The 15134-nt window shown below is 44.9% G+C and overlaps 1 protein-coding gene across 3 annotated transcripts; it reads left to right on the forward strand.

The window, feature by feature from the left end:
* Positions 1-216: 216 nt before the first annotated feature.
* Positions 217-15006, forward strand: KIF3B (kinesin family member 3B). 3 transcript variants are annotated; one of them, XM_049816661.1, is made up of 9 exons: positions 217-278; positions 5813-7250; positions 7835-7936; positions 8620-8742; positions 8857-8975; positions 9207-9320; positions 9993-10098; positions 10309-10487; positions 10755-15006. In XM_049816661.1, exons 2-9 carry the CDS (start codon positions 5868-5870, stop codon positions 10846-10848), a joined length of 2220 nt encoding a protein of 739 aa, XP_049672618.1. In that variant the 5' UTR covers positions 217-278; positions 5813-5867; the 3' UTR covers positions 10849-15006. The 3 variants fall into 3 exon arrangements, with proteins under 3 accessions (XP_049672618.1, XP_049672620.1, XP_049672619.1); XM_049816663.1 differs by having other exon boundaries at positions 11528-15006; XM_049816662.1 differs by having other exon boundaries at positions 12353-15006.
* The last annotated feature ends 128 nt before the right edge of the window (positions 15007-15134 follow it).

Raw genomic sequence — 15134 nt, forward strand, 5'->3', positions numbered from 1 at the left:
CACACCACTTCCCTGCCCGTTTCCCAGACTCCGGTTGGGGCAAAAAAACCCCGGGATTTTGGGGGTTTGGGGAGCGAGAGGTTCATCCCGGGGAGGGGGGGGAAGCGGGCGGCCCCTTTGTCCCAGCTCCATCCGGGGCCGGTTGCTACGGAAATGGCGGCGTGGGGGGCGGGCGCGCGCGCGTTGCTAAGGAAGTGCGTCGGAGGGTGGGCGGGGCTTCCCGTCGCTTCCGGTGCCGCGGGAGGAGGCGGCCGTGCGGCTCCATGGTGACGGCGCAGGTGAGTCCGGCCCGGCCCGGCTCGGCTGGGCTGTACGTGGGCCCCGCCGCGGCTCCGTCACCCCCGCCCTGTACGGCGGGGACCCTCCACGAGGGGCCGCCGCGGCCTGGGGGCTGTCACCCCGGCGTCGGTCCGCCGGTACCCGCCGCTTCCCCCGGTGCCGCGCGGGTGTGACAGCCCGGGGTACCCGCTGCCCCTGTGCTGGCCTCCATTTGCACGACTGGGCACGGCCTCGGCTGTGGGGATGTCGGTCGGGGCAGCGAGAGAGGGAGGCGGCAGGCCCTGCCCTTAGCGAGGCCGCGGGTGGGTGTCCCCGTTTGGGCCGGTGTCTCCGTTTGGGCTGGTGTCTCCCACTCCCCCGTCGCTGCCCCCGCCTCGGGGACGGCCCGCTGTCCCCGTCCCTCGGGTTGGGGGTCCAGGCTGTCCCCGGAAGCCCTTCCCTGCTGTGTCCGGTGTCAAAGCGGTGAGGGTGGCGGGTGACGCTTGGCTGAACCCATAACCAGAAACGAACTTGGGGTCCCGGCTGGAGTGGGGGTCCTGTAGCCACCATCTTCCCCCGGGAGAAGGGCACAGCCGTGGGATGCCGTGCTGAAACAGATGGAGGTGACCACTGGCACGAAGCGAAATCGGGGTGCGCAGCAGCAGAAGTGACGCTGGGTATGTCCTGTTTGGGCCGTGGCGCGGTCAGCAGGGAAGGAAAGAGAAGGTTGGCTCATGAAGGAGTAAAAGACACAAGCAGTTAAGGCAAGACGTGATGAACCCACAAATATTTGAAATATTTAAACTGCAAGAGAGCGATGGAATTTTTTAAGTGGTGCCTGCAGAGAGATGCGAGGGAAGGGTTTAGGCAGCATACCGAGAAAATCTTCCTGAGATCTTTAAACTTAAGCCAGAAAGCAGGGAGGCCTCAGGACTTCACCCTGCCAGGGGCAGGCGGGATACGTGACAGGTGGCCCGTGAAAGCGTAGCATTCCTTGGACACGGCTGGCTGAGCGCGCAGGTCCTGACTCCTGCAAGTTTCTGAGGAGAAGTGGTTACCTTAGATTACCTTCAGGTTGTGGCATTGCTTGTTTTTTCAGGCGCAACCTTGTGTTGACTGAAATAAACAAAAATGCTTGGGTTTCTGCCCACCCTCCCTTCTTGGTTCACCTGGAGCACATCTTCAAAGGCATTCGTCTTGACCTTGACTCTTAGGGACCTGGGCCAGGTTGCTTTAGGCTGAACTAATTTCATGGACAAAGAAAGCCCTCTCCCGATAGCAGAAGAGTGGGTGGCACGGTGGCCTTCCTGCTCCGGGCAGTTCAAATGTTGCCATGGAGTTTCTGGGGAATACAAACATTGCCAACTAATTGGTTTTATTTTTCAGTTACACACTTGGCTAAGTCTGAGAAGAAACATAATTTGTTATGCTTCTAGTAAACTTCACAGCAGTAGTTAAAATAATTGGAGATGATTTGTAATAGATTGTTATGAAAATATCCCAAATCAGGGGTAAAATAAGTTATTTGTGACTATAAAAACAGACTTGCAAGTGAAATGGGGAAAGGTGTCAAAAGATTATCAAGATCACGTTGATGAGTTATACACAGAGAAACGGCAAATATGCAACATAATTTTTGTTCAATGTACACCTCTGCCAAAGCTGTTGCAGAGGGGACACACTGAATATTTCAATTCTAACTTCTGGGTGAGCTATGAACAGCGATGTATACTCTTATGAAAAAAAAACAGTCTATGTGAAGATTAACTTAATTCTGATCATTTAATGTTAGTCACAGCTGCTTAAAAAAGCAGCACTTCTCATCAAACTAGTATTTTGGATATTAATTATATGAAAGAAATCAAGATTCTGCTTTTCAGAATTCATGCCTAATTTGAGAATTTGCCAATGTGAACATTCACCATAATAATGCAGATAAATGAAGCAGCAGTTGTTATGTGAGCCTGTCCAAAATAATTGTTTCTTGTGAACTTGAACTATAGGAGTATCTCTGGTAGATATGGAAGGAGAAGAGTCTATTTGTGTGTACAACTATTCACGATGAGTAGAGGGAGAGTTGTTTGTTGTGATTCCGCAAGACTTGTCCCCATTTCACATATTCTTTTTCTGCTGGTATTCTAGAATACGTGTTCCTTGTGGGTCAGACAGTAAGGTCATCTTTATTTGGAGTTGTCAGTTAAGAGGGAAATGTTTTTATTCAGTAGCAATCCAAAATTCCTGTAGTAGTTTGAATTCACTGTGCAGGTTGTAAAGTGCTTCTTCTGGATGATTGTCCAGTTTGGTCAATTCCATGGACGTTTCTCATCTTCCTCCTGGTAGCTACCATGCACTTTCATGGGAATAGCGAGGAGCAAGGAGTTCCCCCTCACAAAACTAAGGAAGTTCCGAAGGCCATATTGAGGTTTCCATACAATTCTTAAACATGTTTATTTGTTACTCTTGTGTTATTCTTTGTAGTGCAGACTGACAGTCTGAGTTTTGGGCTAGAAATGTTCTGCTTCCTTTCTCAGTCCTCTGGCTCTGTTCCTGAAGTTCTCTGTCACTGTGTTTGAGAAGCTCTCCTGATGCAATTATTGAGTAAAAAGCAGTTGGGCAAAATCCATGGGTTGCTGCAGATCCAGCTGGTAGTGGAACAGCGAGAGTGTCCTGAGGAGGCCAGACTGAATGCATGCTAGAGCTACCTGAGGTTTCCAGTGTGTATTAGTTTTACATTTAGTTCCAGTTGGCAGAAGTATCTCAGAGCTCTTCCTGAAAGATATTTTTAAAAAACAAACAAACAAACAAAAAAACCCAAACAAAACAAAAAACCAAACCTTATTAGAAATCACACAGCATTCCACAAGCTGTGCCGTTTAGATCTTCTGTGTAAGGCTGTTGCTTTAGCAGTAACACAATCTTTTTGTTCTGTTTTAAATGGCAGCTCATTGTGGTAATGACTTGGGGGCATTTCTTCCTCTCTACCCAGAGTCATGAAGGACTCAGATCTGTGAACTGGGTTTCTGCACCATGAGTTTAGATTGATGCTGAATCTTGTAAACCTGATTCAGTTGGAACACCAGAGCAGGAGCATGGAGTGTAGTTCAGTAGGTTCATGTGCTTGGGCAGAGCTGGCTTTCATGGGAAATCCCAGTAAAAGTATATTGGCAAAAGAAAAAATAATAGCATAGATCTGTGTGAACAGTTGTGCTAGAAATATCTAAAGCAAGTATGGTTGTCTTCAGTTTCCCCATAAAAACAGATGTGTGAGTTCTAGCTGAGGAAGACACTCATGCCAGTTTGCAGGATCCTTTCACAGACGGCAGTCGCATTACAGAAAGAGGAGGGTGGGCTTGAAGGAGTGAGTGCTTTATGAAATTTTTATAAGAAGTGATATGAAAGGAGCTTAAACTCACCTTCAGAAGTCTGAGAAGGGCAAATGCTGGCAGGTTTCCACACCCTGATGTCCTCTGGTTGCTTGAGCATTAGACGAGGCATAATGTAGATTACTCCACCTTTATAGCTTTTAATTCCCTTTATAGGGAATGCTGCTCTTTGTTTTAGGTGTGCTGATGATACCTGTGCAAAAAATATAAATGCAAGATCAACATTGACTGGGCAGTTTGGAAGTGGGATAGAAAGACGAAGGGTTCTGACGTCGTGGGCATGCTGAAAGTGGCCATCCAGTGTCAGGGGGAGCAGCTGCACTTTGCCTTGGTGCCCCCCGGGACGAGTGTAGGACCAGAAGTGACTTTTAGTGTTGGGGTGTGAGGGGCCTGAACTTACAGGGCTGCAGCAGTGCCCTCCGTGGTGGCACGTCACAGGTATGCTATGGCAGCACGCACCCTTGCCTCGATGCAATTAGGTGGTGGAAATATTCCTCTTTGTTGCCTACTGATTTCAGAGCCCACCTCACTGGGGTAGTTCACTCCCCTTACTGGTTTGTTTTACCATATTTGCGAGTGTTGGAAGACTGTGCTACATTTGGCGGCTTTAATGGTTTTCTTTGTAGTGAGCTAGATTGCAAGACTGGGTGAAAACTTTTCTGCAACAATTATTTTCACTTGATTCTCGACAGAAAAAAAACATCAGTTTTCCCAAGTGTGGAAATGCAGAATATTCAGCGGATGGGATGCCTGGAAATGGACAAACTGTTTAATGATTTTATCTTGAATCCTTGCAGCTGCTGCAGCCCAATTAAAGATCTATTATTCTGTAAGCAGGCTTCTAGAAAGTGATTTTTAAAGTGTAACACACAAGAGGAAAAAAACCATTTGGGTGGCATTCCAGGCAACTGCTGTCATTTAAAAAATACCCAGGCATAAGTTTTAAACCTTCTGTGGCAGGGTGGTCCTCATGACACATCTGTCCTGGTTTCGTCTGGGACAGAGTTAATTTTCTTTCTAGTGTCTGGTATAGTGTTATGTTTTGGATTTAGTATGAGAATATTGTTGATAACACACTGATGTTTTCAGTTGTTGCTGAGTAGTGTTTAGACTAAGTCAAGGACTTTTCAGCTTCTCATGCCCAGCCAGCAAGAATGCTGGAGAGGCACAAGAAGTTGGGAGAGGACACAGCCAGGACAGCTGACCCAAACTGGCCAAAGGGGTATTCCATACCATGTAACGTTATGCCCAATATATAAACTGGGGGAGTTGGCCAGCAGCGGCACAGATTGCTGCTCAGGAACTAACTGGGCATTGGTTGGTGAGTGGTGAGCAATTGCATTGTGCATCACTTGTTTTGTATATTCCAATTCTTTTATTATTATTGTCATTTTATCATCATCATCATTATTATTATTTTCTTCCCTTCTGCCCTATTAAACTGTCTTTATCTCAATCCACAAGGTTTACTTTTTTCCAATTCCTTCTCCACACCACTGGGTGTGGGGAAGTGAGCGAGTGGCTGCATGGGGCTTAGTTACTGGCTGGGGTTAAACCACGACAACATCACATCACATGTAAGGGGATTGTCTCAAACATATGAGCAGTTTTTATCAATACATAGGAGGTGTAAGAAGAGGCAACTCTGAAAATACTGTATTTATAATTTACAGTCTGTCCTGAATTTTGGTAGGTAGGTGAAGCACTTAATCAAAGCACCTGACTGATTCCCTTTCGAGAGCCTGAGCAATATGGAGAGAGCAAGCCTGTACTGGATTTTCAAAGTATGAGGTTTAAAACAGAAAGCCTGACTGCAAAGGGAATCAGTGGTAAAGTATTATATTATTTTTATAAATAGTTTAAAAAGCATATGATTATTTTTAAGGATCAAGAAAAGGATCTCTACTAACTGTAAAGATATGATTTGATGAAGATTTTTTATTGCAGAAGAGTTTGTAGAAATGATACCGTTTGATGGACAGGCTTTGGTAAAATCACACTGTCTCAGTTCAGGCTTTTTTAATGTTTTCATGTTGTACATTATTTTTATTCTTCAAAATCCCTCGCAGCTTAATGAATGCAAAATGGTGCTTGAATAGATGACTCAAATCTTTGGCTTTGTGAAAAATTGTCACCTGCCTTCACATATTCCTCCTTTGTTTCTGTTTTAGGTTTCTAGCACGGGTTCATCCTCGATCAGATCACACCAGCCACAGACCTGCTGTCATGTCTAAGTTAAAGAGCTCTGAGTCTGTTAGGGTGGTGGTACGATGCCGGCCAATGAATAGCAAAGAGAAGACGGCTTCCTATGAAAAAGTTGTTAACGTGGATGTCAAGTTAGGGCAGGTCTCAGTGAAGAATCCACGGGGAACATCTCATGAACTGCCTAAAACTTTCACCTTTGATGCTGTGTATGACTGGAATTCCAAACAGGTTGAACTCTACGATGAGACCTTCAGACCTCTCGTGGACTCTGTTCTGCAAGGGTTTAATGGGACAATCTTTGCATATGGGCAGACTGGGACAGGGAAAACATATACAATGGAAGGGGTGCGTGGTGATCCTGAAAAAAGAGGGGTCATCCCCAATTCATTCGATCACATCTTCACCCATATCTCTAGATCTCAAAATCAGCAATACCTAGTTAGAGCATCTTACTTGGAAATATACCAAGAAGAAATCAGAGACTTGTTATCAAAGGATCAGTCCAAGCGGCTGGAGTTAAAGGAGAGACCAGACACAGGAGTGTATGTTAAGGATTTGTCCTCCTTTGTTACAAAAAGCGTCAAAGAGATAGAGCACGTCATGAATGTGGGAAACCAAAATCGCTCTGTTGGTGCCACCAATATGAACGAACACAGCTCTCGATCTCATGCCATTTTTGTGATCACTATCGAATGCAGCGAGTTAGGACTTGATGGGGAGAATCACATCCGTGTTGGGAAACTCAACCTGGTAGACCTTGCAGGCAGCGAGCGGCAAGCTAAGACTGGAGCACAGGGGGAAAGGTTAAAGGAAGCTACTAAAATCAATCTCTCTCTCTCAGCTTTGGGCAACGTTATCTCTGCTCTAGTAGATGGCAAAAGCACACACATTCCATACCGGGACTCAAAGCTGACTAGGTTACTTCAAGACTCATTAGGTGGCAATGCCAAAACTGTGATGGTGGCCAATATAGGCCCTGCCTCTTACAACGTAGAGGAGACTCTGACAACACTGAGATATGCCAATCGTGCTAAAAACATCAAGAACAAGCCGCGAGTGAATGAGGATCCTAAGGATGCTCTGCTACGAGAATTCCAGGAAGAGATTGCTCGACTCAAGGCACAGTTGGAAAAACGGTCTATTGGCAAAAGAAAGAGGAGGGAAAGGAGGAGAGATGGTGGGGAAGAGGAGGAGGACACTGAAGAGGGCGAGGATGAAGGAGATGACAAAGATGACTATTGGAGGGAGCAACAAGAAAAGCTGGAGATTGAGAAAAAAGCTATAGTTGAGGATCACAGCTTGGTAGCAGAAGAAAAGATGAGACTGCTAAAAGAGAAGGAGAAGAAAATGGAGGACCTGAGGCGAGAGAAGGAAGCAACAGAAATGTTGAGTGCTAAAATCAAGGTAGAATTCTTCCTGGTCATGCTTTTTGAAAGCAATTTATTTAGGCTGTGGGGAAAATGGAGGGTTTCCCAATTCAGAAAGATATTTCACAGGAGGTTTCCAGGATAGTGATTCGCGTTTAGATTGGAAGATTTTAAAATAAACTATTTGTAGACAGAAGTTGAACTTTCCACCACTGATTACATATTTCAATATTCATGAGTTGTTGCATTGTTCTTATGTACCAATCTTGTAGCATCTTAAGCAATCAGCGCAATAAAATGTGATGATACATCTTTTCACAAGCTGTAGCAACAAAGATGCTTCATTCTGTCACAGATCACTAACAAGTTTTTTACAGGAGAGCACACATCTTGGTTTTTCAGCTTTGCCACACATTGCAGCAGTGGGTAATTCTAAGCAAGTTACTGTTTCATTAATCCCACAGTTTTATAGGAAATTTAAGAAATAGTAATTCTTGTAGCAGCTGACTTGAAAGAGAACCTTAAATAAGGGAGCTGCCCTGAAGAATTTTTATCTATATGAGAGAAAGTTACATTCTTTGGTCACTGAGAGAAACTTCTGACCCTGTTTTTTCCTTTCAGGCAATGGAAAGCAAGCTTCTGGTGGGAGGGAAAAATATTGTGGATCACACAAATGAACAGCAGAAAATCCTGGAACAGAAACGACAGGAAATTGCAGAACAGGTATAGGGAAGAATATTTGTTATTTTGTATAAAAGGCCTAGCTGCAGAACTTTTATAAAATGTTGTATCAGGAGAAACAATAAGAAAATTTACCCAGGGTTAACCCTAAAATTGGTTTAATGTCAATCACTAATTTCAAAAGAAGGGGGAAGGGCTTGTGTCCTATTTGTCATTGTATGAAATATGTAAAGAAGGTTTATAATAGTTTTCTTCCAGCTTTTCACATTAAACATTTATGTCCTGTCTTGATGGGAGCTATCTATAAGTGAAGAAATAATTGGAAGACCTCAGAGAGTGACAGTTCAGCCATTAGCTCAAGGGAGGGATGTTTACTATGTGCTAAAAGTTTTTTTTCTGTTATGCATTTTTTGTTAGTGATTCTTCAAGTGCAGTGACTAGTGCGAATTGATAAAAAGAAAAAAAAAGAATCTAAACATGACATTTGATTCCTTTAATTGAAGCTTGAGCACTTATTCACACTATCTGATTTTAGTAGCAAAATAAGGACAAAGAAGTGTTAATGCTTCTGGTATTTCTAAGGCAAGAGATAGGAAGAACTAGAAGCTAAAGCAAAAGCCCTGTAACACAGGGAATAAAAACATCCTGAGGGTTGGTTTCATGTATGTCAGCCTGGAGGTGGCAATGTAATCGTGGTCTTTAATATTGTATGTCACCTTCTTCAGAAACGTCGTGAGCGAGAGATCCAGCAACAGATGGAAAGTCGGGACGAGGAAACACTAGAGCTGAAGGAGACCTATAGTTCTCTTCAGCAAGAGGTGGACATAAAGACCAAAAAACTCAAAAAGGTAAAAAGAAAATGATTCCTAGGAATTCCTAGGGTTAGGAATAAAATCAACTTGTGTGTGAATGTGAAAGGAACGTTGGCAAGTTATGACTTTGGCTCCTGTTGTCTGTTCCAGTTATTTTCCAAGCTGCAAGCTGTGAAGGCAGAGATCCATGATCTCCAAGAAGAGCACATCAAGGAGCGCCAGGAACTGGAACAGACCCAGAATGAACTTACTAGGGAACTAAAGCTAAAGTAGGTCCCATCACTTCATTGCCTGCTATTGACTGTAACAGAGATGGTTTCTTTGGGTGGGGAGTGGAGGCACTGCATTGCACATGCTTGTGGGACAAGATTTAAACATGAGAAAACGAAAACATTCCTCCTTTTCCAGGGCTGTATTAAGTCAGCGGGCGCAGAGCAGTGGAGAACGTCACCTGCTAATTACGTTTCTTGTATATTTCTCATTTTTGTGGTTGCATGTAGGCACCTGATTATTGAAAATTTTATTCCCTTGGAAGAAAAGAATAAGATCATGAACAGATCATTCTTTGATGAAGAGGAAGACCAGTGGAAACTGCATCCCATAACCCGTCTGGAGTGAGTGTACTTCTAATCTTGTCTTGGGATGGAATTATAGGTTACAGAAAAGCTGCAAGGCACCCTAAAAGAGGGATTAAACTGGGGATTTAAACTGGCCCTCTAGAGTTTGTAGCTTCTTGCTGCACAATAAAATAAAAAATTTTATTCCTCTTAGTAGGTTGCATAAAATAGGAATGTACAGTTAGGAGAATTCTTGGAAGATTAGGATTTTTATTCCAGATGAGACCAATAATTATATGTAAAATATATGTAATAGTGCATTCACCATTAAAATAGCAGTAATCCTAGCATATTTCTTCCCTGTTTTAGACAAGAAAGCTCTCAAAAAATAATTATTATGAGAGCTGTGGCTAGATCCTGCCTCTCTACACAGAAAGTTCTCTACAGCAAATTTAGACAGTTGGGTGCAGCTGAGTGCATCTGCGGTCTGTATAGTAAAAATACGTAGAAATCCTCTCCTTTGTGCAGGGAACAGATGACACAGGATAACTGTCGTCTTGTCTCTGACAAGAGACAGCTCTCTACAGAGCTGTTCCTGCAAATGCATCCTAGGTAGTTTCTGCTCTCTTGAAACATATTTCTGTGTGGAACTTGCAGATGTTTAACTCATAAACTCCAAAAGGAGTCTTTATTTTTGGTGTATCAGACTGAGCATCCATTTTTCTCTAGTAACCAGCAGATGATGAAAAGACCGGTATCTGCTGTAGGATACAAAAGGCCACTGAGTCAACACGCCAGGACGTCCATGATGATTCGTCCAGAGGCTCGGTACAGGGTAAGCCCAGATGTGGATAAGCCTTCCTGTGTTCACCCTCCTGATCAGGGGAATGTGAATTTCAGAGGATTGATTGTTAGTTTTTCTATGGGATGTAAATTTTTAGTGTCCTGCATACATTTATAAATTGCTTCAGAATAAGCTTGTGGAGGGAAGAGAAACAATTTGTATGAAAACACGCAGGTATTGATTCTGGTTTTACTGTCTCAGGCAGAGAACATCGTATTACTGGAACTTGACATGCCCAGCCGAACAACGAGAGACTATGAAGGTCCAGCCATTGCTCCCAAAGTTCAGGCAGCTCTAGAAGCAGCTCTGCAGGATGAAGATGAGATACAGGTGGACGCTTCAACCTTTGAGAGCTCTTCAAATAAAAAATCAAAACCCAGGTGAGTTGGACTTCTAGTAAGCAGACTAGCCAACAGTAGAGGTACAAGTACAATTGCTATCTGTCAGCACTTCTTGTCAGTGAAGTTAAGGTGACCTTGGCTGTAAAGCAGAGAAAGAGAGAAAGGAACATAGGACAGAAGAGAAAGCTGAGACTGATGAGAAAATAAATCCAGTAAAAACAATCAAATTTTGGAAGATTAATTTTGACAAGTAACAGGTGACATTGTTGAGGCTTTTTGTTTATTTTTTCATTTTTACTTCTTCAGGCCTAAAACTGGAAGGAAATCAGGGGGATCCTCTTCAGCAGGCACCCATAGTTCTCAGCTCTACCCTCAGTCCCGAGGGCTGGTTCCAAAGTAAAACCAGCAATTCCTCTCCAGGGCACGAACAGCCTTTGCCTTCTGAGAGCAGAGACAAGTAAAAACCTGCAGAGAGAACTCCCAGCCAGACTCCAGCCCCTTTCCCCTGGAGATGGCCTCTTTGCTGTTTAACTGACTTGTGCCAGTCCAGGTGCACTGAGCCACAGGAAGATACGTGCTTGCAAATCCGCATTTGGCCTCTGTGGGAAACAGATTTTAGTTAGGAAATCAGAAATGCATGAGGTACGTTAAAGTGTTTTAGAAGCAATGGGAAGCATGGGGATCACCTCACAGCATCACCATCTCTCCTTCTGCACTAGCCCTTTTGCTGCACTGGGCTTTTTTGCTGTTGGGCAATAAGAAGACAGAGTTGAAAGTCATCTCAACAGAACCACCGCTCCAGAGCTCTATAGTGAGAACCAAATGAGGCTAAAAAGCAGAGGATCTGTTCAAACTTGACTAGGTGCATAGTTTTTCTTCTTCCTGCTTGAAAGACTGGCATCGTCATTGGGGGTTAAGAAGTTGGTCTGAACAGGCAGGATGGAAGCGGTCAGCGTGTACTCACCACCCAATAGCTGTGCCTCACTTTAGAGCTGTAGGACAAAAAAGGGGTCTTGAAAGCAACTTTGCCCTCTCTAGAAAGGACGCAGTAGACACTGAAGTCCTTTCCTTGTTTACAGGCATAAGTAAGAGCTCCTCTAAACTGACCTCCTACAGTCCTCACCCCTACCAACAGAAACCACCTTGTCAAAGAATACATCTGCATACCAGTGCCAGCTCCACAGCTTTCTTCCTCTCTCTTGCCTCCATCTTTACCCCTGGCATTTGAAACCAGTGTCCATATGAAGTCTTTAAACCGTGGGGTGGTGTATGGCCATTTTCTCCTGTCTCCCACCATTCACAGGAAATGTAGCATTGGCTCAGAGCTATCTTCCTGGCAGGCTCACGGGGCTGCCTCTGCTCTCCCCTGTAAGCTGGGCAGAGGGTAGAGCACCATAATGTGGAGCTGCCTTTGAGTGCACTGTTCTTGTAAGTATGGTCCCTTCCCTTGGTGTCTAAGGAGGTTCAGCATTTGGTACCTTTTGTGCCTCACCTGTTCCACGTTAGAAGCTTTCCCTTTGCACGTCCCAGCCCGTGCAGAGCCCACTGGGGGTGAAAGCACATATAACTGAGTCTGGGTAATGGAATCTGGTATTAATTCCAGGGGTTTTACTTTGAAAACAAGGGAGGAAGACCTCCTGCTTTTGACGGTCTCTTTGCAAAGCTGCCCTATGACTAAAGCAGGCTCCTGTAATGCAGCAGGCTTGTGTGGCAGGGTAGAGGGATGTGGAACTGCCACGCTGAGGACAGAGTAAGGTGTCCCTGTCTAGTGTCTCACAGCTCATTCGTAAGTTTTAGTTCACTGTATATTGAGACTTGGGATGTTACTTTTTCTGGTTGCTGTTGGCTGTCATCCTATGAACGTTTTTACCTATTTCCTCTCCCCCACTGATGACTTCCTCCAGACTGACATGTGTGAGTGTATGAGGACTTGCCTGGTTTTAGAAATGCTCTGATGTGTGGACTCTGCCTTGTGTGCTCGTTAAGTATCCGCTGAGTGACTTCACCGAGGCTGGAGAACTCCATTCTGTCTGACCCCCATGAGCAGAAGGAACCGAACGCTCAGCACAGCTCACCTCTGCATCTTGCGGGCATGGTGCCTCGGTGAGCCAGCTGCCCAGGTGGGCCCAGTTAAACGCTAACTCAGCTGCTTTGATTCATGGAGTGCTTTTCTGGACCACAGGATTAATATATATATATATATATACACACATATATATGCATATATGTGTATATATATATATTCGTTTTGGTGGAGGAAAGATGAGTTTGCTTACAATTGAGACAGCAAGCATCTGACAAATTTCTTTCAACCAGAACATGGAAACCTGGCATAATCTTCCTTTTTATAAAGCACTGTTTATGTACAGAGAGCCTTTTAACTGGCTCTTGTTGCATAATATAATGTCACCTTCTCTTCCCTCTCCTCTCTCTTTCTCTCTAGCACATTATCTTCTGTACTTGGACATTTTAAAAGATGATTGTATGGTGTAAATGCTCAGAGAATTGAAATGAAACAAGGGGGGGTCTAAAACCTGAAATAGCAACAAAATATATAACCACGTATATGTACATACCTATGTACACGTATGTTTTATGTGAATAATACATACACAGACACATCTGTGTCTGCACATGCGCACACTCTTCTTCAGTCGCTACTATTCCATAGGGAATTCTATATTAAACTCATATGCTGGAAACTCCCCTTGTGGCAGGACTGGTACAGTGGAAATTGCTGTGCAAACCCAAACTGTTCTCATTTTAGTGTTGATATAAGCTAGCTGGTTAATATGTCAGAAAGGCTCTGCTTTTAATTCTGTAGAAATTCACTAGCAAGGTTAAAGAAGTTCAATAGGGTGGAAAAAGAATAAAACTGCATATTTAGTCATTGTATTTAAACTGGAGCTGTGGTTGGAGATTTGGTTAGCATATTCACGGGCAATCTCAGATTGTTACAGAAGCTTTTAGAGTCTCGTTCCAATGGACTTACCCTCGACCAGATACTCAGTGGCACTGATAGTAAGATAAAATACATTGTCTTAAGCTGTACAAGACTTACTGAGCTCCGGGTTGAAGTTTTTAAGAAACATTCCTGCCGAGTTTGCCCCTCTGCGTGTTATCTGAACCATCTGGGCTTCCTGCAGGTTAACGGCCAAAGACAGGAAATCCAGCCGACTCCTGGAAGAGGCCCTCGGACAGCATGCACCGTCATAGTTTCTTCATAGGAATGTTTAACATCCTTCTCGTCTTTGCTCTGATCTGTATAATGGGATCTTTTTTTAAAAAGTTACATGGAGCAGACGTTGGCCCTTGGCTCTGGGAGCAAGCACCGCATGACACTGAAGCATAGGAATTAATGCACTTTCTTAAAATCCTTAACATAGGTCCAGCGCCTTTTTTAAAATCTTTGCATGCTGCTTGAGTCTTCTAAAACACATACCTCTGTCATAGCATCTCGTGCTACGCTGATGCATTATACAGATCAGATCAGATCAGACTTGTGTTGAGTATTTTTTTTTTAGGTGTAGTAAGTCTGCCTTCACTGAATATAGAGCGCTTGCCAAGTTTCAGTGAGACACCTGTAAACCTGGATCTGTCTGTCCTCTCTTCTGTCTGTGACGGTTTAATGTGCACCAGGCTTTAAACAGTTCAGTCCGACTCCTGCGGGTCTGTTTCTGCTGCGTTAAAACACAAATTGGAAACGCTAACCTGCAAAAGCCATAATTAGATGCAGAGAGGGAACTGAAATGAGAACACCGGTCCTGTCCGCGCTGCACCCTGCACTGGGAGGTTTAACTCTCTGTGGTCCAGGCGCTTACTACCTTCTTCGGTCCCCTCTTTCTGAAACGGAGTGCCTGAGGCTCTCCCCGCGGGCACAGCTGTCCATACGAGAACTCACAGCTCCTCGGAGATACACCAGTCTCCGCCTTCTCTTAGGTGATCTGTAGACGAAGAACCTGTCAATAGTTCTGTCCATAGTTTTACAGCTTGTATTTATTTGTATCATCTCTTTTGTCTAGGAATGTAAAGTGATCCTAAAATACAACGTGTAATAAAAGTCAATAAGATTTATTGCATCTATCAAAACGTGCCTGGTTTTCGTTCTTAATTTGTAAGCAATGGCAGGGTTCGGCGACTTTATGTTTTACAAGGCCTTACGTTATTTTTCTTCCAAGGAAAAAAAAAAGCATCTCTGGGCAAACTCCTAAGCAGTAGAACGTAAGCAACAGTAGAACTGCCTGACGTCGTGGCGGTGTCCGGCACCTCTGCAACCACGAGCGCTGCAGAGCCCCGGCCGGGGTCCCTGCCTGATGGCGGGCTAAGCCAGACGGGCCGGCAGGCCCCGTTGCTCCTCGCTAGAGGGAAGCAACGAGGGCGGCGGCGGTAACGGGCGGGGAGGAGCCCACACCCGCAAGCGGTGTCGATTGAAATGAGTCCAACACCAGCGACTTCTGCCCGTGGCGGTTCGGCTCCGTGGGGGAGAAGCTGCCTCAGGGCATAACCCGGGTCGTGAAACGCGAACAGCCGGAGCCCTCAGCCGGGGAGCAGCGAGAGGCCGCGGCGGGGGCCGACATCTTCCCTCCTCCCGGCGGGCGGGCGGGGGGGGGGGGGGGGGGGGGGGGGGGCGACCGCCGCCTGCCTGCCTGCCTGCCTGCCTGCCTCCCTCCTTCCTTCCTTCTTTCC

The sequence above is a fragment of the Accipiter gentilis genome, chromosome 14 (genome assembly GCF_929443795.1).
Source record: "Accipiter gentilis chromosome 14, bAccGen1.1, whole genome shotgun sequence".
Lineage (NCBI taxonomy): Eukaryota > Metazoa > Chordata > Aves > Accipitriformes > Accipitridae > Astur > Astur gentilis.

Coding starts and splice junctions, on each gene's coding strand:
- KIF3B (XM_049816661.1), top strand. CDS start 5,868: ATGTCTAAGTTAAAGAGCTCTGAGTCTGTTAGGGTGGTGGTACGATGC. Junction 7,937..8,619: donor GACAGGAAATTGCAGAACAG/GTATAGGGAAGA, acceptor CACCTTCTTCAG/AAACGTCGTGAGCGAGAGAT. Junction 10,488..10,754: donor AATAAAAAATCAAAACCCAG/GTGAGTTGGACT, acceptor TTACTTCTTCAG/GCCTAAAACTGGAAGGAAAT.